The sequence below is a fragment of the Equus przewalskii genome, chromosome 28, assembly GCF_037783145.1.
Source record: "Equus przewalskii isolate Varuska chromosome 28, EquPr2, whole genome shotgun sequence".
Taxonomy (NCBI): Eukaryota; Metazoa; Chordata; class Mammalia; order Perissodactyla; family Equidae; genus Equus; species Equus przewalskii.
In genome coordinates this window covers 4669920-4695169 of record NC_091858.1, presented here as the reverse complement: position 1 = coordinate 4695169, position 25250 = coordinate 4669920, and the positions used below count along the sequence as shown (strand labels likewise).

At 42.3% G+C, this 25250-nt stretch overlaps 1 protein-coding gene across 1 annotated transcript in view; it reads left to right on the top strand.

Annotated features, from left to right (window-relative positions):
• IDO2 (indoleamine 2,3-dioxygenase 2) overlaps positions 1-23998 on the top strand; it is a 52059-nt gene extending 28061 nt beyond the window's left edge. Inside the window, exons 6-10 of the mRNA XM_008525289.2 lie at positions 415-514; positions 1405-1522; positions 15013-15064; positions 21873-22021; positions 23265-23998. Of these exons, the coding sequence (XP_008523511.2) occupies positions 415-514; positions 1405-1522; positions 15013-15064; positions 21873-22021; positions 23265-23620 (775 nt within the window). The 3' untranslated portion in view covers positions 23621-23998. The remainder of the gene's footprint in view (positions 1-414; positions 515-1404; positions 1523-15012; positions 15065-21872; positions 22022-23264) is intronic.
• The last annotated feature ends 1252 nt before the right edge of the window (positions 23999-25250 follow it).

The following is a 25250-nucleotide window of genomic DNA, read 5'->3' as shown; positions in this document are numbered from 1 at the left end:
TTCGGTCATAGTTTCCTGTCTGTAAAAAAGGAGCATGGAATTAGCTGTTGCCGGTGGTCACTGTAGCTCTAAGACCCCGTGCTCCTGATCGGAGTGGTATGATGAGCCATAGATTGGCCCCATGCAGAATTGGCAGTACCTGCGCACTCACGCTTCAGCTGTTCCAGTGGGTGGATTGTCTAGGACCCTGAGGGCCATGCTAGACTTTGAGAGTGCTCAGATAGGTGAACTTGGGCTTGACTAGATCTGTTCCCTTAACTTCTTGAGCGTTGCTGAAGGTAATGCTCATCCATGGGCTGTCCTCTGGAGAGGGGAAAGTTGTTCACTGATTCCACCTTGCACTTACAGTTGTCTAACTCTGAGGGCATCTGTGGGGCCAGACCTCTCTAACTATGTGGTCATCTCCTTTCCAAGGAACTTGGACACTGTCGTCTCCCTTCCTGGGGGAGAAAGCCTGCGTGGCTTTATACTGGTGACTGTGTTGGTGGAGAAAGCAGCAGTCCCTGGGATTAAGGTATCTTCTCACTCACAACTCTATCTTGTTTCTAGGAGAGAAATCAGTCTGCCTGGGCACCCCCCAGGCCCTTTCCCTGCTGTGAATTAATCAATAGAGATGAACACAGGCCTTTTTCTACTTGGTTTATGTCTGACCGACAGAGATCTAAGTTCTAGCCCACAGAGATAGCTCCATTTTCTCAACTCCTAGGAAACTTGGAATTGTTGAATTCGTGCCATGCCTAAGGATATTTAAGTTAGGTTTGTGTCCTCTCTCACCACCTTCCCTGGTAAGCGTATTTCGAGTGCTTACTGTGACCTCGGTAGAATGAGCAGCTGCACCATAACTGTTATAGCTTCCTCTTTCACTCTCAGAAGTGAAACTCTGGAGTTGTTTACCTCTCATCTGTGTGTTTAGTCCATCGAAAGATACAGAATAAAATATTGGTCTTCCAAATACACTCTGATAACGTAGAAAGTGCTAGACAAGGAAGAAATCGTCATGGAGGGGCCCTGGAGCTGGGGCCTCTACAGAGTCTGTCTGATTTTATGTAAGACAGAGCTCAGGAGTGAAGGTATCCTACTTCATGATGCAGAAGTAGGAATGATCGTAATGTGTGATGAATTCAGAAGAAGAAAGGAGCAAAATGATAGAATTAGGCCCCTGAGAGTTATAAGAAGTAGCAGTCAGTGGAAAGATCCAGAAAAACCTAACCAGGGGTCTACCTGGGAGGAGCCCAGAGAGATTTTCCTTTCAAGCAGAACTCACAGCAAGTCTAGTTTAGGAGCACACCCAGGGGAGCCCTGCCAAACAGTCCAGCAGTCAGAGGGGACTCTTCTCCAGGATTCCCAGAGCTCTGCAGCTCACTCCACCTCAATTCACTGTAAGTGAATGAATCTCCTCCCCAGGCACTTGTTCAGGCAGTGAATGCCATCTTGCAGCGCAGCCAGGACTTCCTGCTCCAAGCCTTGCAGCGACTGAGACTCTGCATTCAGGACATCACCAGAACCTTGGGACAAATGCACGGTATGGGGTCCTGAAGGCTGAGCACTCTGCTGTGGGAAAAGGGCCTGGAGGTTGGGCAACAGCCACGAGATGGCGCTGGTGTGTCAGCTTTGTTTTAAGGTAACCTGTTGCTGTTCATACAATTGGGCAGTGATCTCAGTCTTCAGGGGTATTCTGGTTTTGTCCTTCTTTAATTCTCTTGTGATTAGGGTAGTTTCCTCTCTTCGGTGGCCGTATATTTCTTTGCGTGTTGAGGTCTCGTGTGAAGCTTGGGAGGAGGGAATGGGGTGCACAACGACTGATTGTGTGCTCCACCCAGCAGTGTTAGTCTACTGCAGAACAGAATGTGACGAGAGAGTTTGTCCTAACACTTTCTAATGCCCCTATCATTCTTTTTCTTGGGTGGGCAGAGACGACTGACCTTCGTTTTAGGTGCTCCTTCTCCGTGGCTACTGCAGAGATGAGTTGTCATGGGTGTGGCCAGTTAAGTGGCCCACCCTTCCTGCCATTGGCTACATCTTGTTCCGGTGACTATATTCCTTTTCCAATGTCTGGGCAGCTCTTCAACTTCCTCTATCACAAGAACCTGAAAAACGTGCCTGGCATGTGTTTAAGGAGGGTGTAGCAGAGGGGTGTGATCTCTTCGTCAAGGGAGGAGCATCCAAATTTCTCTGAATCCTGCTTCACTGAAAAAAAGGGATTCCGGGAAAAGAGAGTGTTTACAGGAAACAGGAGAGGAGGAAGGGAGAAGGAGACTGATGGTGCCCAGCTTTATTACTTTTTGTTAAAAGAGCAAACTGATTTGTCATCCCAGACTCTTTGCACTAGGAGAAGTCCATCTGAAGTCACAGGGTTAGGTATTATTTCCGTTCAACTTCCATGTTTTACATTTCAGATTCACATTTCCTCCATTTCCCGAGTTTTAATTTTAAAGCCATCCTGATCACATCAGTAGGTCCTCTGCCCAGCAAACTCTCCAAACTCAGTGAGATGGGTTTTAGCTGTGCCAGGATGCCCTGAGTTTGTTACTAGGATATCAAGATCCTTAGAGGTACATTTCAAGGTGTCTTCAGATCACATGAATGAGCAGGAGTGAGACGTTTAGAAGGTGAGAGGCCCTCCTGTCACAGCACATGTGCAGTAAGATGGCACACCCGTGTCTGACTGTCACAGGCTTTCCTAGTGCTTATTTTCAGAGTCACTTCTTCAGCCCGAACCAAACCTGATGCTCTCTTGATCATCCTCTGCAGGACGTCTGACGACCCGGGGAGGTGCCAGGGCTACTTCCCTTGTTTCCCCCAAAAGCAGATTTTCCCACAGAGACATAATTTATTTTGAAGGTTTTGCTACCAGTCACTACAGTGAAATAGAGGAGTGTATCAGACTGCATTTTCCAAAGATGGCCACAACAGCATCTTCCATTCCATATGCTCCTTTTCAATGTGACCTTGACACTCCTGTCACCAAGGGGTGGAGTCTGTGTCCCTGCTTGTGACACAGGCGGGCTTGTTACATCTTGTGATCAGTAGAAGGCAGCAGAAGTGACACCGCATGACTTCTGAGGCAGGGCTAGAAAAGGTGAGGCAGCTGCCACCTTGTCTACTGAGCTACCATGTAAAAAGTCCACCTCCCCTGAGGCCACTGGGCTGTGAATGAGGATGCCAACCACACAGACAGGGCATGTATATAGGTGCTCCGGTTGACACCTGGCATGGGAGCAATGAGCCCGCAGTTGATTCTAGGCCCCTATCTTCAGATCATCCACACTCTTCAAGTCTTCCCAGCTGAGGATCCAAACACTGTGAAGCAGGGACAAGCCATCCCCGCTGTGTCCTGTCAAATTCCTGCCCTGCAGACTCCATGAGTGTAATACAATGGTTGTTTTAAGCCAGTGAGTTTGCAGCGGTTTGTTGTACAGCCATAGTAACCAGAAAAATGAAATTATAAAAATAATAAATATTAGAAACTGCAAGGTTTAAGGAATCACACAACTTTCTTCTGCAAGATACATAGGGCTTGACTGCACTCCTTCCCTCTGCTTTTGTTCCCCAAGATGGAGCTTACCGCAGATTTGGAGCTCAACCTCAGCAAGAGTTAGGTGCTTTACTCTCCTCCTTCAGAAAGTCCTGCTTTCCAGGCCTGTAGGCCTGAAGCCATGCCCAGGGCAGAGGAGAGGCAGCCTTCATTTTAAGGCTGCAGTTCACACTTCTAAGGACCTAAATCGCTAGGCCTTTGCCCAGCTCACGCTCAATTTCCACTTCCTGGTTTTACACAGTTTTCTCCACCGACTGGAGAACACCAGAGCTCTGTTTTCACACCCTGACTCCCTTAGGGCAGAATCCATAATAGCACTGCCTGACGGACCTCCCCTCACCATGCACCGCCTCCTGCAGGGTCTGTGTCTAGCTCTTCTTTCCATGCTGGGTTACAGAGAACTCGACCGGGTCTGAGCTCTGTGCTCCGCCGGAAGGCTAACATATATTCAGATTTTCAATCATCCAGGTTATACAGGCATGTTTTTTGACATGCCTGCTAATAGCTCCTGTTCTCTAAGAATTAATTTTCTCCCCAGAAAAGCTGAGGGATAATTTTCTCTGTGAAAAGCCGTGGAAGTTTTTGCCTTGTATTTCCTTCTGAATCAACACAGTTTCCAACTTCTGCTTGACCTATTGGTAGGCGTAAGAATTCTTCTTTTAATAGTAACGAGGAGCCAAAATGTTTCCTTCTGACAGTTTGGTATCAGTTTAAATCAGGTTTCTAGATCAGTAGATTGGTGCTAACCTGTAAAGTGAACTTCTGTGGTCGTCCTCTTCTGATTAGCTCACTTAATTTTCTCTGAAGAATTGTCCGTCTTAACTTGTGAACTTATTTGTCTAAACCTAACTGGAAAACAATTAGCACCAGAATTCTTCTCTACTAAATGCCATATGATGATACGACTGTGTTCACATTTCTGAAGTTGTCTTCATGCATAGGTTAGCTACACTCGGCGGTCTGCCTGCACCCACGTCATCTGAGCCACCATCTCTTCCCTAGATCCAGTTTTATCGTGTCGGCCCCAAATCTGTAAGCACAAACATTCATACATACACAAAGCCAATTCTCAAAATATTGTAGAGTTTTATATATCTTCACAGAAGAATTCTTGGGAGTATAAGGAAGAACTTAAATTGCATATCATACATCAAAAATATCTGAAACTCTACAAAGATTATGATGATGATGATGATGATGATTTTTGGTGAGGAAGATTGTCCCTGAGCTAACATCCGTGCCAGTCTTCCTCTATTTTCTATGCGGGATGCTGCCACAGCATGGCTCGATTAGGGATATATAAGTCCACACCCGGGACCTGAACCCATGAACCCCACGCTGCCAAAGTGGAGTAGACAAACTTGACCACTATGCTACCACTCCAGCCCCAGCAAAAATTATTATTGTTTCATATGGTTAAGATTCACTCTGATTTGCTTACATATCGATAACCTTCTTTGCTCTTGACGCCTTCATAGGCATTTCTTTTGCCTGAAGTGTATCTGCAGCGTTTCCTCCAGTGAGGGCCTGCTGCTGCTGAACTTGCTCATCTGAAAATCACCTTCTTCGCTCCAATTCCTGAAGGATATTTTTGCTAGCAGCTCTTTTCTTTCAGATGTTGAATAGATCAGTACAATATCTCCTGGTTTCCATTCTCACCATTGAGAAGGTAGCTGTCAGCCTGTCACTTGTTTGGAGGCATTCTCTTTTTCCTCTGTCTGCTTGTAAGAGTTACTCTTTATCTGTCTGTCTTTCATGTTGTTCAGTTTACTGTGTTTAGGTTTCATTATGCTTCTTTGATTGGTATGATTCATCACTCTGGACAGTTCTTAGACATTAAATCTTCACAAATTGTCTATGCCTCCTTCCCTTCTTTTCTCCTGCTGGAACTTTAACTGGGAATCTTAAACCTTTCCACTCTACCCTCCATTCTCTGGAAGTCTTGCTGTTATTTTCCATCTTTTCTTTTTCCTCTCTGCAGCATTCTGGATTAATTCTTATGATCTAATTAATTGATTTTTCTCTTCAGTTGCTTACAATCTGCTGCTAAATACATACATTGAATAGGTTATTTTGTTTTTCATTTCCATAAGTTATATTTTATTATCTTCTGAACTCTTAGTTCATTTTTTGTAATTTGCTGTTAAAATTTGATTTTGGTTTTCTTAAACATAGTAAGTGTGGCTGCTTTATAATCTCTGTATGGTAATTCTGATAGTTGAAACACGTTTCTGCTTCCTTCTTGTTCCTTATTTCTTTTTTTCCATTGGTTCTCATGTGTGCTTGATTTTTTTTCCTCCACTATTTCAAGTTCATTGTCCTTGAAACATTGTTTTTAGGCAGTCTTTTGTCACCACACTAGGGTAAAGGAATATTTGTGTTTGGTTATTCCTAGTTCTTGGGGACACTCAAATCCTGGACCATCTTAAATCAAGTTCAACAAGTGAGGGCTCATGTACTAATCGAGCAATTGAATTTGGGCTGAAAATGTGCCCAAAATGGTCACAACTTTTTAGGGACAGATTTTGTTTTTATCCTGCTTTGCTCAGTGACAAGGTAACCTTCGTTTTGTCTCCTGTGGCAGGCAGGGGTGGGGTGGGAGCTCTGATTCACACTGAAGTTGACGGTATGGATGTTGGGGGCTCCCAGGTTAACATGAGGAGGGTATCCTGTAAAACTCCTCACCGTGGCTGGGACCAGAGCGTTACTTCTGGCCCCACACACAGAGAAGCCGCTAAAACCAAAGCCTGAGGCTTCCCTGGACTGGCAGATGCCTTCAGGGGAAAGTGGCTTTGCCATTCTAGTTTTATGCCTCACTCTCTGGGTTCCTGCTTTCCCTTAAAGTTTTGCTAAGCGCTTCCTTGCCATCTTTTCAGCTCTTTGATGCCTTTAATATGCTTTCATATTTTATTCGGGTTTTTTCGTTGTTTTTAGTGGAAGGATAGGTCCAAATAAAATAACACTCATTACCACAAATGGAATTCTCTTTCTGGAATATCATTTGCATCTCCTCCTTCCCGTTTTCACCATCCCTTACTCTCGACCTGGCTCTCATCATCGCTTGCCAGGACTCCTGCAGTTGTCTTCTAAATCCTCTCCTTCATCTGCCCTTTACCTAGTCTACTTCATTCTCTACACAGAAGCCTCAGTAGACTTTTTTTTCTTTTTTTTTGAGGAAGATTAGCCGTGAGCTAACTACTGCCAGTCCTCCTCTTTTTTGCTGAGGAACCTTGGCCCTGAGCTAACATCCATGCCCATCTTCCTCTACTTTATATGTGGGACGCCTCCCACAGCATGGTGTGCCAAGCGGTGCCATGTCGGCAGCCGGGATCCGAACTGGCAAACCCCAGGCCGCCGAGAAGCGAAGCGTGCAAACTTAACCGCTGCACCACTGGGCCACTCCCACAGTTGACTTTTAAAAATGAAAATCAGAGGCCTGCCCTGTTGCGTAGTGGTTAAGTTCCCATGCTGCACTTCAGCAGCCTGGGGTATGCGGCTTCAGATCTGGCATGGACCTACACGTTGTTTGTCAAGCCATGCTGTGGCAGTGTCCCACATACAAAATAGAGGAAGATTGGCACAGGTATTAGCTCAGGGACAATCTTCCTCACCAAAAGAAAGAAAGAAACAAAAAAAACCAAGCAAAGCAAGTTGCAGCATCTTTACTCTTAAAACCCTTCAGTTTCTATCTGGGCACAGTCATATATGGTAACCTCTAGAGATATGTGGCTATTGAACACTTGAAATGTGGCCAGTGTAAAACTAAATTCTTAATTGCTTTTAATTCTAATTATTAAAATAGAGATTTAAAAGTGGAATCAGTGTAAAATAGTTTTTTGTTAAAAACAGCTTTATTATTAGGAAGACTACATTTCACTTAATTGTTGAAATTTAGCATCGAAATTGAAGTGTAGAATAAATTTTAAGTTTGTAAATTTATACACAGAATTTCAAAGACATTACCAAAAAAATCTCATCAATAATTTTTATATTGATTACATATTGAAATGATAATATTTTGGATATTTAGTGTTAAATAAAATATGATATTGATATTAATTTTGCCTTTTTTGTTTTTTGAAATATGATTACTAGAAAATTTAAAATTACATATGTCAATCACATTATATTTTTATTGAGCAGGACTCCTTTATCTCTTATTCTAAGGATGAGGCCAAAATCCTTAACTTATTCTGTAAGACCCAGCATGAGCTGATCCCAGGCTCTTTTAATTTTAATTTAGCTTTGTTTGACACCATGTTTCCCTTCACTCCTTCTTTCTGACACCAGCTTTTAGTTCCTGAAAAGAGCCTCCTTCCACTTCAAGGCCTGCCTACGCACTGCTCCTTCAGCTTCAGGCATTCTTCCCCGCACCCTCTGCCTGGTTAACTCCTACTTATAGTCACATTCAAGCCCTGGTCTCATCCAGACATATATAGCTGCTTAAACTCTACTGACAATGCTACCAAAGCCAGGAATGGGGGAAGGGACTGGAGTAGTGGCAGCAGCAGAAGACATGAACAAGAGTCATCAAGGAAAAGGACTGAGGATGGCAGAGTTTATATGATCAGAGGCAGAAGGGGATGCCAAGGATGCGTGCATGCCATTTCAAAGCTGGTTGAAAGAAATCATGATGCTTCTGGCAGAGATCTGTCATTTGGAAACTTGATTCAAGCTTCCAAATTGGATTGGTCATTGATTTTCAAAGTAAATAGGGAATATAGAAGGATGACAAACTTGCTTTGAGACACGTCACATTTAAGGTGACAGGGAGACATCCACTGGAAATACATGATTTAAAAGTGGGGATTACACGAAAACGATAGAGTTTCGTAGTCATGACTGTCAGATGTATAGCTGGAGTATGCTTCTATGACACTTTGTCTTAGGTGTCATTGGCTGTGCTACTCCCCCGAGTGGGACCATAATGAACGTTAATAATGTAACGTGAAAACGCTGCAGGAATTCTGGGTCTGTGGTTTTACAGCACAGACCCAAAGCAGGGATTTGCTGAGTTTTGCTCTTTTTAAAGGTCACTTCTCAGTGTGAAACCTAAGTCCCCACCCCTGAAAAGTTTAAAAAACAAGTTTCCTTAGGTTTTCCAAACAAAACAAAAATAATGCTTAGGACACAAAATTTTCATGAGATGAGTGTAAACTAGTCAAACCCAGATGTTATATTTTTCTTGAGATTCACTTGGATTTAAAAGAGAAAGATGCTTGAGCAATATGTTTTGTGTTTTGCTGAACAACAGCAACAGAAACATCTGGCCAGGTGCTAAGTGGCCCCGGGCTTGGCCTTGGGCAGAAGCTGCAGTCCCCCCATTTCATTTTCCCACTCCACTAGGAAGCCACATGACGAGGAGGCGGTGTAACTCAGATGTGTTCTTAGAGCTTCTCTGTTCCCTGTAGGATATTGTCACTGGCTTTTAGGAACCCCCCTTCGTAGCCAAAATGTACACATTAGATCCAGAAGCAAGAGTGCCCCATGATAATGAGGATGAAGTTCTCCACTTGGTATCCTCTGAACAGTGTTCCAAGTCAGTCCCCAAAATATATTCCCTACTGGTTTGCTTGAAATTTCTCCCTGGCAAATCAACTTTTGGGGAAATGAAAAGAACACTGGATTCAGAATCTGAAGACTGGATTCCAGCTCTGACTCTATTAATAGCCACATGACCACACTGTTCTGGGTCCTAGATTCTTATCTTTTTTTAATAAAATATTTAACGTATATACAATATAGAATAAGTAAATTGAATATATAGGACAATTGTAAAAAGAATACCCTCATACCCAGCTTCCAACTTGATAAATAGACTTACCTAAAACTCTGAAACCTTCTGTGTGCTTCTTTTCAACTTCATTGCCCTAAACATTTCTTCCAGTTACCATCACTCTGATTGTGATATTAATCATTCACTTTCACTTTTTAGTAATTTCACTGTTAAGAATTATTCCTAAACATCATATTATTTTGTTTTGTATGTTTTTGAATTTTACATGCAAAGAATTGTGTGTTTTCTTCCTGTAACTTGCCTATTTCATTAAAGGTTTTCCATGTTGGTCATATAGACGGAGTATATTTTCACTGCTATATAGCATCTTCTTGTATAAATAGACTGTGATTTGTTTGTTCTCCTGCTTATTTCTTGTTGTTGTCGCTGTTTTGGTTTGGTTTGGTGTGGTTTTGCTGGTTTCAGCAATCCTGCTGCTACAGATGCGCGTGCGCTGTGGCTCCTGGCATGCTCAGTGGGAACCTATGAACATCAGTTTTGCTAACTGGCACCAGATTGTTCACCAATTGTTTGTCCTGACTTAAAATCCCACCTCACCAACATTTAGTATTGTCAGCTTTATTCTTATTTGTTCATTCAGTTATTTATTGATTGATTGATTGCCAATTTTGTATGCTCTGTTTTTTTAATACTATGATGCTTTTTTAACCCAGCTTTATTGAGATATAATTGGCATATAACATTGTGTACGTTTAAGGTGGACAACATGACGATTTGATGCATGTATATATTGGGAAATGATTACCACAATAAGGTTAGTTAGCACATCTTTCACCTCACATAATTACTTTTTTTGTGTGTGTGGTTTTTTCGATGGTGAGAACGTTTAAGATCTACTCCGTTAAGAGCTGTCAAGCATCCCCTGCGGTATTGTGGCCTACAGTCCCATGCTGCGCAATGGGTCCTCAGACCTTACTCCTCTTACAACTGGGAGTTTGTACCCTTTGACCGACATTTTATCCTCATTTTCCCCACCACCCAGCCTCTGGCAACCACCAATAGACTCTGTTTTTATGCGTTGGGCTTTTTAAAAATTCTTTTAGATTACACATAGAAGTGAGAGAACACAGTATTTGTCTTTCTTTGTCTGACTTATTTCACTTAGCATAATGCCCTCAAAGTTCGTCCATGTTGTTGCAAATGGCAGGATTTCCTTCTTTTTTATGGCTGAATGGTATTCCATTATTCCATTGTGTGTGTGCATGTGTGTGTATATACAGATACATATTACATTTTATTTCATCATTCATCTATCGGTGGACACTTAGATTGTTTCCATGTCTCAGCTGTTGTGAATGGTGTTGCAATGAAGTTTGGGTGCAGGCATCTCTTCAAAATAGTGATTTAATTTCCTTCAGGTATATACCCTAAAGCGGAATTGCTGGATCGTATAGTAGTTCTATTTTTAATTTTTTGAGGAAGCTCTGACTGTTTTCATGGTGACCGTACTAGTTTACATTCCCACCAACAGTACATAAATCTTCCCTTTTCTCCACATTCTTGCCAACACTTGTTATTTCTTGCCTTTTTTGTAATAGCCATTCTAACAGGTGTGAGGTGATATCTCACTGTGGTTTTGATTTGCATTTTCCTGCTGACTAGTGATGTTGAGCATCTTTTCATGTACTTGTAGCCCATTTGTATGTCTTCTTTGTAAAAATATCAATTCAGTCCTTTACCCAGTTTTTAATCAGAATATTTGTTTTATTGTTATTGAGTTGTATGAGCTCCTTATACATTTTGGATAATAACCCCTTATCTCATGTAAGGTTCACAAATAGTTTCTCCTGTTGATGTGTGTTCTTCTCTGGATTTCAGTGAATTGTCTTAGTGTTTTTTGTGGTTCACTGAGTTTACTTAAAATAGGTATTTTGAATTCTTTATTAGGCAAATCACAGACCTGCATTTCTTTAGGGTCAGTTACTGGAAAACTACTTTGTTCCGTTGGTGGTCTCATTTCCTTGATATGTCGTGTTCCTTGAAGTCTGGCATTGCTGTCTTCGTATCTGAAGAAGCAGTCAGCTCCTCCAGTCTTTACTGACTGGTTTCAGGGGAGAAAGACCTTCCCTCTGCCCCACTGGGGATTCTGAGGCCTTCTCACACCTGTGGCTCTGCCTGCTCCATGCTTCTTGCTCCCTCTTGTGGCAGAATTCATAATTGTGTCTGCCTTCTCTGGATCCTGCAAAACCAGGCCAGGGGCTGACAATCTTCCGTTTGCTGTTCCTAGGGCAGTACTGCATGTCCCAGTTGGTGTGCTTTTCCCCCTCCCACAGAGTCAGCCAGCTTGCTGCACGCGCTCACTAGCCATCTGCAAAGGCTCACTCTTGCCACCACCAGGCGTGTGCAGAAGCAGCTGGCCATGGGGTGTGAGGTGTGTGGGTGTGCGAGTGAGGCGCCCTGAGTGCTAGGGGTGCCCATGGTCCAGTTGGGGGGATCTGCAAGTGAGACATCCCCAGTGGCTGGCGGGTGGGTTTCTTGCTGGAGTCCATGAGGTGGTTAGTAGGATCCTCATCCCTTTAATGCCCTCCAAGAACCCTATCTGACCCTTCCAGCTGCTCCCCACCCCCTCGTCCTCCAGTCGTGCAGCACAGCTCAGGATTCTGGAGGGGGTAAGAAAGAAGTGGGTTTCAGGCCTTTGGGGGAGCCAGGCACTCACTCACATGCTCTCACTTTCCCTTGTGCGAGAAATCGCAGGCAGAGAAGGTCTCTTGGCACTAAGCTGTGCTGCCTCAGGGGAGGCCTGACCTGGGTAAAGAACAATGTTCTTATCCTCTTCAGCGCATCCAGTCTTGGATAGTTTTGCTCCAGTGGTGAGCTGGAACTTCTTCACTGGACTCCTGGACTCCCACAAAGGCTCTCTTGTTCATGGGCGATTATCTAAATCTGTGTTCCTTGCAGAGAAGACAATAGAAAACTTATTCCACATGAGGATGACATCGCGCCTGCATTTCCTTGATTTCTAATTAAACTGTCTTCTGTGTGTGTGTGTAGTCGTGAGTGCTCACCACTCCTGTCCCTCTTTTGTGAAATGAATATCTTTCCTTTTTTTCTAATGGTCTTTTATCTTTTATTTACTAAGTTTCGTAAGGTTTTTGTACACTCTGGAGGCTGGTTTTAGTTATATGTGTTGCAAACGTTGTGGTTTGTCTTATGCCTTTTGAAAGCAGAAGTAATTCATTTAAATATAGGCGGAGTATCTGTCATTTCTTTTATAAAAGCCTAGATTTTAAAAGGTCTTGCATGACAAATTATTTCATAATCATAGTTCAGAAATACATTTTCCTGCATTTTCTTCTGAAATTGTTGTCTTGTCTTTCACATTTTGGTCTTAGTTCACATATAATTATTAACTATATATATATGACATAAGAAATAAATTCAATTTTCCTTCTGTTAGTAATTATTAATCTATAATATTAGCACAGTCTTACATTACATTTTCTTAAGTGACTGGAATTATTTCCAGGCTCTCTGTGCTGTTTCGTTGTCAGTGTGTCTTTCCCTACAACAAGGCCATCTGTCTTGAGAACAATAGTTTCATAGTACTTCTCATTTTCAGGGAGAGAAAACCTCCCCATCTTGCTCTTCTCCTCTAGGGGTGCTGGTCCTGTCTTTGAGCCTTGACTTTTATATAAATTGTTAGAATCAGCTTGTCAAATTTCATTTAACAAAAATCCCTGTTAGGAGTTTTGCTCAAATTGCATTAAATTTCTCCAAATATTAATTTGGATAAAAATTGCATGATTTTGATATTATACTGAGTCTTTCTGTCTTATGATCACGGCAGGTAGAGAGGTAGAGAATAGCGTAAAAGCATTAACTAAGATTCCTGGACAAGCTACCCAAAATCATGTCTTCATATTGCTGGATAGTCTTATTCTGTCACATGGCCTGAAATTTATCCAGATAGAAAACTCTTTTTCAGACAGAGTTCTTCTTTTAGATATTGATACTGAGTTTTCTTGTCCGTGAACATGGACAAGTTTTTCTTTAATGTCTTTAATTTTAAAAAACTTCTTTCAACATAAGAGACTTAGATAGCTTCTGCTTTATTCATAGTTACTTTATATTTTTGTTTCTAGTGAATATGGTATATTTTGATTTAACTAACTCCTGTTTGTTGCTGGTTTACGGAATGAAATTTATATTTGAATATTAACCTTGAATGTAGCACCTTGATAAACACTCTTTATTTCTAATAATTATCTGCAGGTTATCTGGGTTTTCTATCTAGAAATTATATCATTTGAGAATATTGTTGTTTTGCTTTTTCACTTCCAATATTTATAACTTTTATTTCTTTACGAATTTTTTCTCTTACTTCTGGCTAGGACTCCTATTACAGTGTTGAATGGAAGTGCTGATCGTTGTTTTGTTCCATATTTTAAAAGATGCATTTTTAATATTTCAACACTAAGTATAGCATGTACTATAGGCTTTCTGTGGATTCCTTTTATCAATTCAAGGTTGTTCCCTCCTGCTTGTAATTAGCTGAAATGTTTTGATCATGAATGGATATTTTTTACATTTATTGAAAAGTTTTTACATCAAAATTATTTTACATCTACTGAAATAATCATGTGAGTTTTCCTCCTTAAATATGGTAAGTTGGGTGAAATATTAAATTATGGCCAGTTGTTACTGCTTCAGCAAAAATTTGTATATAATACTTAGCATTATTGTGGGAACAGAGCACTAAATGAGAAAGACCCAGAAATTGGGCCCAGAGAAAAGTTCAACGCATGGGCATTGTCACAGCAGAGCAGAGAGAATGTGACACTACTCAGGAGCATTGGGAAACCACGAGGCTGAAGGAAGACATGAGTTACGTGAGCCCATGGGGCTTCAGAGAGAGTGGAGATGCAGGACCAGTGAGGAGGTGTGATGGTGGAAAAGGGAAAGCGATGTTATTATTTAGGTCTCATAAAAAAAGATGTTTCTTTTTCTCTCAGAAACAAAGAGACATAGACAGGAATCTGGTTAAGAGAAACATACCAGGTCACAGAGGGGCCCCATTATGCCCAGAAGAAAGAATAACCTGCAAAAGTTGATAAAAAGAAATTTAGTACACATGTGAGGCCCTGCTTCCTTATATACAAGTTAACAAACGAGTGGAATCAATTATCCCCAAGCATGGGCTGAGATTGAGCAATAGCTGCACAGATTAATGAATAGAGCTGAATGAACCTGTGTCTGACCTGGTGTGGCCGTCCCTGGGCAGGAGACTCTGCACCCCTCTGTCCTTCGTTGACTATGCAGAACTTCCCTCGGGCGTGCGTGGCTTCAGTTCTCCTCTCTTGTGAAATCCTTGAGAGAGGGCATTCTTTCTCTTGGCTTTTTTCCTTTCCACTTCCCACATTCTCTCAAACATCATGTCTGTTTAAAACATTAATTCTTTAAATTGGCCTTGATCCCTCTTTTTGTTGTTCTTATTAAGTACAGAAAAAGGAAGTACCACAAATAGAAAAGGGCAGCATTTGGAATGGTTTAAAAGTTCTGTCAGTGCCACTGAGGGGGACTACAGGAGAGAACATTCCATCCCCCTCTTGCTGCCTTCATCCCAGGTTTCTGCGTAGATCAGACAGAGGAGGCGGCCCAGGAGAGCAGCAGGGCCCGAGCACATGTAACCAATTGCTTTTTTTTGCCTGTAGTAAAGTTCACGTCTTCATTGCTCTTCCAGATTATGTAGATCCAGATGTATTTTATACAGTCATCCGGATATTTCTCTCTGGGTAAGTATAGTTCAACTATTCTCCTGCATGAGGCCTCTGTAGCATTTTCCAAATTTATGAGATAAGAAACAGAATATTCTAGAATAAAAAGTACAACAAATAACCCTTGGTAGCAAAGTAATGACTTGGATCCACTCTTAGATAAAAGAAGTGGCGTACAATCTGAGTGACAAATGACACCGAAGGTGGAATGTTTAATTTTAGAGTAATTGTCCTTAGGCCATCATTTTAGATTCATTTGTATTCACCTTAATGACAAAAAGTATGGTGACAGAAAGGAATAAAAGCCCAGTATGCCACCCACAAAGCTCTATCATTTATATCCACTCTCTCCCCTTGTCACCAAGGCGGGTAGAGGTATAGACAGTACCTTAAAAGCTTTCTTCAAATATTCCTGGAAGAGCTGCTCAAGCCACTTTTTCATATTCCTGGGTACTCTTCTTTCGTCACATGGCCTGTAATTTCTCCAGATAGAGAACTCTACTCTTAGATGCATTTCTTATTTTAAATACATTAGTCATACCTTGACATATTTTAATGAGATCGCTTTCCTATTCATGTTAACTAAGAGGAAAAACAATTTTTAATGATGAAAAGCGAAAAGTGGAGGTAGTGGATGGAAGAGGTGAAAAATGTGAAATAGATATCATCCAGCGTGCCATCTTGATAACCAGGAGATGTTGTTGATAGAAAGCATCTGAAGCTGTGCCTGGATGTAGCAAGAGACCTGCCAAATACTAAAATCAATAAGTTTATTGATTTATCAGTAGATTTGCTGGCATATTTCATTGGTACAAGAAGGAGTGCAACATGTCCTAAGTATTTTGTCTAGATTGGGTAGGTCTGGAGTGTGACAGTCCAAGCAGAGGCAGCCTGGGTGGGGATTCCTCCTTATAGGGGCCAAGAGTGGAAGCAAGAAGGTTTCTAGAGACTACCCTGAGAGTAATGAGTACCTGGTTTATGGGGAAAGGGAAAGGAAAAGGAAAAAGGAAGGGCGCAGAAATGGAACTGGGAGTGTGTCTCACCGTTTCCACTTTCCCCTATCCCCCTCCAGACCTGAAGCCCTTCCCAGAGAGGAGATCCGTCCTGTAGGCCTCTTCTTGTTCTCTGTACTTTTTGCACGTAGTCAGGGTCAAGACAAAGATCTAATTGCAGAAGAGAGATTCTAGCACAAATATTAAGTAAAATATGCAGCCCTGCTTTGGTGGGATCAGACAAAAGGAAAAAAAGTAATTTGTTCAATGTTTTAAGGAGCCTCAGATTTAGGAAGCACCTAATTCTGGAAAATCTATTTGTGCTTCACTTTTCTAAGTTTGTATTCATTTTCCATTGTCGTAAAACAAATTACCACAAATTAGCAGCTTAAAACAACACACCTTCATTACCTCACATTTCTGTAGGTCAGAAGACCAGGCAAGCTCAGCTTGGTTCTCTGCTTAGGGTTTCAAAAGGCCGAAGTCAAGGATCTGCTGGGCTAGGGACTTATCTAGAGAATCTGGGGAAGAATTCACTTCCAGACTCATTCAGGTTTTCGGTAGAACCCAGTTCCTAGGGGTTTTGGAACTGAGGTCTCTGTTTCCTTACTGGCTGTCAGAAAGGATCTGCTCTCAGCTTCTAGCGGCCTCCAGCATTCCTTGTCTCATGGTCTCCTCCAGCTCAGCAGTGGCACTTAATCCTTCCAGTACTTCGCATCTCTCCGACGTCTTCTGCCACTAGCCAGGGAAAACTGTTTGCTTTTAAGGCCTTACTGGTTAGATTCAGTTTAGTTAGATAATCCAGGATAACTCCCCATATGAAGGTCAACTGATTAGTAGCCTTAATTAATCGGCAAAGTCCTCTTTGCCTTGCCATATACTATATTACATTGGCAGGCATGCTGCCTCATAATATTAACAGTTCTAGGAATTAGGATGGGAATCTGGGGGAATATCTTGCAAATTCTATCTATCATGATTAGATGAACACCAGAGAGTGAGTTTCTGTTCATTAAAATAAGTTCTGGGTCAGTGACACATTTTACCTGTGAGCTACGTAAATACACCCCTCTGTTTTTGGCCTTCAGAAATATTTCCCATGTAGCTAAATGAAGTGACCAGTGTCAAATCCTAAATATCTTGATAAGTGTTAATGGCTAAAAGCATCTGGCTTGTTGAGAATTCCCAAAAGGATTGTCTTGAAAATTCTAAATCCACTCCTGTGTTGTTGATCTGTCCTATTTTTGACTTATTAGTTTTGCTTATTTACTTTTAAAAACTGTTTTTATTAAGGAGAGTTGAGAGATTTCATCTGTAGATGAAACATGTTCTCTCTATTTTCTACTCACATTGAATTCCTCAGGGGAGTTAACAGTCCCTGTGGAAAAAAATGTCATCTCATTTTTTTTTTTTTCTGTTTAACTTCTCCTTTCTTGGGTTTGCTAGAAATATGCTACAAGAAAGGCTAAAAATAACCTTGCCTACAGAGATTTGAAAGGAAATAATTCCTTTCCTTCACAAACAGCAGTTTGGGCCCGAGGATGCATGGGAGCAATCCTTGGGCTGTTCAGAGAAACCCGATTTCCTTCCTCAGACTTATCTCATCCTAAGTGGAGAATATGGGCTCTGAAAGTAGATGCCCTTCTCTTACCTTTTTTGACTTTCATGCTGGTGTTTCTCCATCACCTTCAATGAGGCTTCAGCACAGCCTCTTCAGGTTGGGGCATGAAAAGGAGACTGATTGATGTCTCTTGGCTGTTTGAGCATCTGATGGCTCTTTTAAGCTGGCAAGGTCCTTTCAAGAAATACACTTGGATCTACCTATTCTAGATATATAATACCCAATTATAGAGTGGTATTTTTTTCATTCATTCATTCAGCAAATATTTAGTGAGTGCTTACCATATGCCAGGCACAGTTCTAGGTGCTGGGAATGGAGCAGTAAAACAAAACAGCAACTTTGTTCCTGTGAAGCTGACATTTTAATAATGGAAGACAGATAATGAATAAATTAATATAATAAAGGCAAGTATTATACAATGCAAGCCCTGCTTATCTAGTGGTTAGGATTTGGTGCTCTCACTGCCGTAGCCCCAGATTTGATCCCTGGTCAGGGAACTGCACCACTAGTCTGTTGGTTGTCATACTGTGGTGGCTGCATGTTGCTGTGATGCTGAAAGCTTTGTCACCAGTATTTCAAATTCCAGCAGGGTCACACCTGGTGGACAGGTTTCAGTGGGGCTTCCAGACTAAGACAGACTAGGAAGAAGGACCTGGCCACCCACTTCTGAAAAAACTGGCCACAGAAACCCTATGAATAGCAGTGGAGCATTGTCTGATACAGCACCAGAAGGTGAGAAGGTGGCACAGAAAGACTGGGCAGTGTTCTGCTCTACCGTCCACAGGGTCACTGGGAGTCGGAATTGACTCCAGGGCACTAACAACAAATCACACAATACATATTACAACAATAAGCGATATGGGGAAATGTAAAGCAGGCTACAGGGCGTTATGAAGTGTTAGGGGTGGTGGATGAAGTTTCTTATTTATTTATTGTGATCTGGGAATGCCTCACTTCTAAGTGATGTTTAAGCAGATACCTGAAGCAAGTGAGCAGTCAGCCACCCAGATACCTGTTCCAAGCAAAAGGAACGAAATTACAATGACCCTGAGGAGGGAGCATGCTTGTCTTGGAGGAAGAGCCGTAAGGAGGCCAGTTGTGCTTGAATGGATTAGGTAGGCATGGGGAGAAGGAGAAAGGTACAAGTGAGAGCAGGAGGCCAGATCCTGCAGAGGCTTGTTGGCTTCTTTTCTGAGTTAGAGGGGCATCACTGGCAACATTTGAGAAGAAGAATGACATGCGCTGTCTTAAGTTTCACGTCATCACTCCATCTTCTAGGTGGAAAATAGACTATGTGAGAGCAAGAATGGAAGCAAGGAAGGTACTTGAGAAGCTGTGACCACAATCCAGGGTGGTGGCTTGGACGAGGGTGGTAGCAGAGAGGCATTGAGAAACGGTCAGTTCTGGGTATAGATTGAAGGTGAAGTTGACAGGACCTCCTACTGGACTGCATACAGATGGAAGAGAAAAAATCAAAGACGCCCCTAAGGTTTTTGGCCCTATCCACTGAAAGAATGGAGCAGCCATTTTCTGTGATGCGGAAGACTATAGGAAGAACAGCTTCGGCAAATCGAGAGGTCAGTTTGGGACGTGTTCATTCCTGTGGAGATCTCTAGGAGGCAGTTGAATACATGCGTCTGGAATATAGGGGAGAGGTCCAGGTACAGGAGCAAATTTGTAAATAGTCCTAATATAGTTGGTTTTTAAATCCATGAGGCTGGACAAGATTACTTGGGAAGTGGGAGTAGTGAGAAGCTCAAGGACTGAGCCCAAGAGAGTCCAGCACTTGGAAGTGGTCATGATGGGAAGGAACTAGCGGAGGAGACTGAAATGACTATATAGGACCATCAGCCAAAGTACAGAGGAAAATCTGAACAAGTCTGAACAAGTGTGGCCGTTGTATTTGGACCACTTACCACAGTAGCAGTCCCATCTTCAATATTTCTTCCCCATAAAACATTGTTTAGAAATTTTATCAGGACCAGTGTCCTGAACTCTGACAAGTCCCAAAATTTCTCTGGAACCCATTTAATTCTTCCAGAAGCTTTAGGAAGTACCTACAAATTAGGAGAACTAAGACTCAGAAGGATTTGTACAAAGCTACAAAATAGTGAAAGGGGGAGCAGGGATTCCAACTCACTGTGAACAATATGACAAAATGGCTAATATTTATTGAATGCTTAATACGTTCCAAGCACTAAGGAGGTACTATTTTAGTGCATTCTCACAACCACCCAATAAGGTAAATACTAATATTACTCTGATGAGGAAACCAAGGCTCATAGAGGTTAATTAACTAAGCTAAGGCTCACAGCTGCTAAACATCAAAGCTGAGATTAAATTCCATATCTCCCTAAAATAGACCTGTCCCTCCTAACAGCTACAGCATGTTATGATCTTATGATCAGAATCCTTCCTTTGCTCTTCCCACTTGTGCTCCTCCATGTTTTCTGTGCCTCATCTCTTTCTAGAGTCATATTGCTCCACCCACAAAGCCCACTCTGATATTCACTCAGTGAAAAACCACGGAACAGCCAACCCAAAACAGCCCCTAAAGAAAACAACCCAGCTCTTACAGCATTTCCTAACTCAGGGAAGTATTTGAAAAGGTCAGGAACAGCAAGCTGAGCAGTCTAGCTGCGGCTTTTGTGCGTGTGTGACGTGTGTGTTCCCCTTCTCTTGGGCAAAGTAACTTATAGAATTACAGGAAGAAGGTGAGACGTCAACGTCAGCCTGTTACTTAAACCGTGAACAACAGGGAAGTAGCTTATTCCTGGCAATAAGAGAAAAAGATTCTATTACTTAGTAAAGGTAGAAATCCACATATGGGGGTCTTGAGAAAATGAAAATAGAAATTACAAGTTTGGGATTCAAGTTGAGATTCCCCCATTCTCTAACAATGTGGCCCTGGAGCCTTAGCTGCTTCGAGCTCTTTGCTTCCTCTTCTGTAAGAGAGGTGTAAAAATACCTGCTTTGATCTACTCAAAAGAAGTCAAATGAGAAAATGAGTGTGAAAGTGCTTTATAAACCGTAAGGCATCATCAGTGCACGTGTGTGTGTTCTTAGTGCTGCTGTTTTTGTCTCTTCGTGGAGTCACCCCATGCACTCTGTGGTTCTTCGGGACTCTGCCAACGAGCAGATGGGGAGGTGAGTAAGGTAGTTGAAGGTAGAAGGAGGGCCACCCAGAGACAAAAAGATGAAGAAATGGAATCGGGGATACAGAATAAGAGAGGAGAGGAGAGGGGAATTCACTTCATCTGAGCATGCTAAGAGCCTCAGTTCCAGTTCTCCATGTCCTTGACTTTAGCTTCCAGTACCCTGCAGGGTTGTATTATGTTCTCTTTGTTGCTACCCTCTGTTCTCTTCCTTTGCTATCCACAAAGTATTTCATAAATGCATTCCCATAAAGTCGGGTAGTATTTAGAACTGATAGATTCATGTGACAACTGTTATAACTGTTTCAAGGAAGGGCGAAAATACGTGTGTGTGGGTATTTGTATATGTGTTTGTACTCATGAGTGGGTGTGTGTGCATGTGTGTGCTTGTGTGTGTGTACTTTCGAATCTCTTCTTGTGGAGTTACAGGCCATCGGGGTGAGATGAGAGAGGGATTGAAGATTGTTCTGGAGCCCCTAATTTGTTCCTGTTGATCTGAATTGATGTCATCTTTATAACTGAATTTTTCCAAGGAATATGTCATGGGACCAATGCCAAATGTTCCTCTCTAAGTATTTTTTACTTCTCTGGAAAAATCCTTTAAATCAGGAAAGAGAAGGGCTGCTTTCTTTGGCCTCTTATGAAGTTGGGATCAAGATGATGCTTAAGCGGCCGGCTCCGTGGCTGAGTGGTTAAGTTCGCGTGCTCCGCTTCGGCGGCCCAGGGTTTCACCACTTTGAACCCTCGGCGTGGACATGGCACCACTCATCAGGCCATGCTGAGGTGGCGTCCCACATGCCACAACTAGAAGGACCCACAACTAAAAGTACACAACTATGTACTGGGGGGCTTTGTGGAGAAAAAGGGAAAATAAAATCTTTAAAAAAAAAAAAAAAAGGTGATGCTTAAGTACACATCCTGCAAAGGTACCCAGCCGCTTGCCCTAAACTTACCAGTGGAATCATGTCTGCTTTCTTGCTCGCCCTGTTTCCATATCAGAAAACATGCTCATAACTCCTAGCACCCCCTTCTTCTCTCTGACTTTTACTCTTGTTTAGATGGAGAGATAACCCAGCAATGCCTGCGGGGTTAACATATGAAGGAGTCTCTAAAGAGCCCCTGAAATACTCTGGAGGGAGTGCAGCTCAGAGCACAGTGCTTCATGCCTTCGATGAGTTCTTAGGCATTTGTCATAGCCAGGAAAATGGTAAGTCAGACATTTTTCTTTTTACTTTTCTCCTTAACAGGGAGGAAAAACAGAGATATTTTTACCAACTGATAAAACAAAGTGTAGGTTAAAATGTCATAAAGTCTATACTTCCCTAAATTAACCAAGAAACTGTGTGCCTGCCGTATGTTATTGTGTTAAGTCAATTAATGTTGGATCTCAGCAGGATATTGGGCTTCGTTTCCAAATTTGTAAACATTGCTATATTTCCAGCTATTCACTGTAATTTTGTTTGGATCCTTAGGCAGTAGCTTCCTCTCTCTAGAGAGGAGATCTCTCTCTAGAGATCTAGAGTTGAAGGCCATGGCATTGTGTTGATAAGTCTGGGTATCAACTCATGGGTCTGATGGGTCGGAGCTCCTCTGCTAAAGCCCTTGCCCGTATAAGTGGTGCATCGTCAAGCCAAGTCTATGTAGACCAGAAGAGGGGTCTACCATTCTAGAAGCTTGAAATTGCTCCTTTCGTTACCTCAGCCAAATGTTCAACAGCTGCAAAAGGCACTTGACAGTGCAGAGTTTTTGAGTTGAGTAGGAAAAAAAATGACTAGAGATGTCATAGGGTCCAGTCTCATCCGCAAAAGTCAGTTCTCTAGAATTATGATAATTTTTCATGGATTTTTGATGTTAGTGGTTGACTTACCATGCATAATACTGAACACATAAAGGATTTTCTACAAATTATCCATCTATATTTCTTATGAATATCTACTGATTTGATTCTTAAACAACTTGACTTCAGGAGGCTATTACTAAACTAGCTGCTCATTCTCTATCTTCTTGCCCCTATAAACTTTGTAACTTTCCTCTTCCTTAGCACTCCCTCCAAAACGAAGCACTTAGGAAACAAAATTCAGCAGAGTATTTAGCTAATCGGTTTAAAGGTTTATGTCTTACCTTTGTGGATATCCCTCATGGTGGCTAGCTGGTGGCTAGCAAGACACTTTGTCCACATTTGATATGTGATATATATTTATGCATTGGCTGATAGAGCTAGTTCCAGCTCAGCGGAGATGTGCTTGCTTCTTTTCCCCTCCCCATCTCCTATCAACTGTCAAGAACGGGCATTTGAGTATTTGAAGTCTACAAGCAAAAGAGCCCGCAAAGTCAACTGGACAGTTAGGATGACAACAGCAGTTTTCGTTGCATCGATAGCTGGAAAAGCAGACAGGCTCTCTTATCTTTCCATGTGGAGCTATGACGTTGTTCTGGATTGTTTCTTTCAGCTGATTTCCTGCACAGAATGAGAGACTACATGCCTCCTTCCCATAAGGCCTTCATAGAAGAAATCCACTCGGCTCCTTCATTGAGGGACCACGTCCTGTCCTCTGGAAATGACCAACTTCTGACAGCCTATAACCAGTGTACGGAGGCCCTGGCAGAGCTGCGCAGCTATCACCTCACCATAGTGGCCAAATACCTCATCACGGCTGCAGCCAAAGCAAAGGACAAGAGACCCAGCCATCCCCCAGGACCACCCCAGGCCTTAGAACAGAGGGGCACAGGTGGAACTTCAGTGCTGAGGTTCCTGAAGAGTGTCAGGGATAAAACTTTAGAGGCAATCCTGCACCAGCATGGTTAAGAGACTGCCCTTCCCACGCAATGCAAAACCAGCAAACTCGTTTCCCTTGTCCCCTCCCCCTCTTGGTGGCCAGGTGGGCCTATAAAACCAAAGTCGAGTTTTGTCTAGAATAATCCGAAAGAGACCTCAGCCCTATTCACATTCCTGCTCTATAGAACTCTGTCTTCTCCTTTGTTGAGAGCTGTTAGTCTTCACAGAGGAGAATGTTCATGGCCAGAAATTTCCGTTCCTTATCTGATTGTTGGTTAATAGCAAACAGCTTTGGGCACTCTCTCATTCGGAACCCCACAGAGGAGCTAGTGTACCCCTGTTGTCTTTGCAAAGTGATAGGAAAACACTCTAAATTTCAGAAACCAAATAAAATTGCCTGTGAACAGATCACCTTGTTGATTTCTTGAAAAAACAAATTAAATATTCATGCATTCATTCATTCACTTAACAACTTATTGAGTTCCTACTGAGTACTGGTGTAAGGATTAGAACAGGGGTTTTTGTGGCTCTGGCCCAGCCCTCTTCTCCCTGCATGTGTTGAATTTGGTGGCAGGAGGTTGGAAATGCTCCAGTGGAGATGTGGAGGAAAGGAGAGGCTGACAATAAGACTTGGAAATCACCAGTATGAAAATGAATAGTTAACGATATGGGAGCAGATGAGACTTTTCCACATGGTTTATACATTTGTAAATTCTATTTTAGTTTCCTTCTTTATTTTTAGAAGAATGATTCTTTCTCCTTACATTGAAAGTCTGTGTTTGTAAAATGAATTAATTAACCCTTTGGAAGTAAATGAAAAAAATGGGCATAAATCGTAAATCCACATGTTTAGTGTACAAATAAGTGTAAATTTTTATTGACTTAGTTTCTTTCTCAAGGTCTCATTCGTCATGACACTAGGAAGCTAGAAAACTTTAATCTTGCCAATTTAGGATAAGCTCCATTGATTTAGGATTGCCCCCCACTATGCACACACACACATTTGCCTGGGTAGTATCTAAATTCCAGAAGGCTGATCTAGTATCACGGCCTCAAGGAGAGGTACCTGATCATGGGGCAAGTTAGCTTCTGCTGAGAAGTCCTGTCCCCAGGTGGGTACTGAGCAAATGGAGCCTGTGGCATGTCTCATCCTGTCTAAGAGGGCTTTCAGATTGCTCCATCCCCAAGGTCCTATCATGCCTCTTGGAAAAACATTGACTACTTCCCACATCCTCCAGGAGCTCTGGGAGCCTACGAGACAGGCTCAGAGCAGCTGCCCGGCCCCACAGCAACTATCTCCACTCTCCAATGCCATGGGGGGAGGGGATTACTGGAGTCTTGTCCACTCTCAGGGCCTTTGATAAGTAGTCATGAACCAGTATATTCCATTTGGGGTACCAGGAGGGCTCCTATTGCCCCATATCCTCCAAGGGCTTGGGCTGGCAAAGAAAAGAAGGAAGGTGGGGCATGACAGGGCTGAGAGCTTCTAGTCTGGGTGGGCCAAGGGAAAACCCTGGTGTCACGGTGTCCCCTCTGCCTACTCTTTAGGTCACAGTCTCAAAGCTCGAAAGACTGAAGCTCTCATAATTCAAAAAGCCTTTTCTCTCCCCATGCTGTCCTTGTCTTGTGCTTGAAAAGTCTATTATGAAACTCAGAAAAT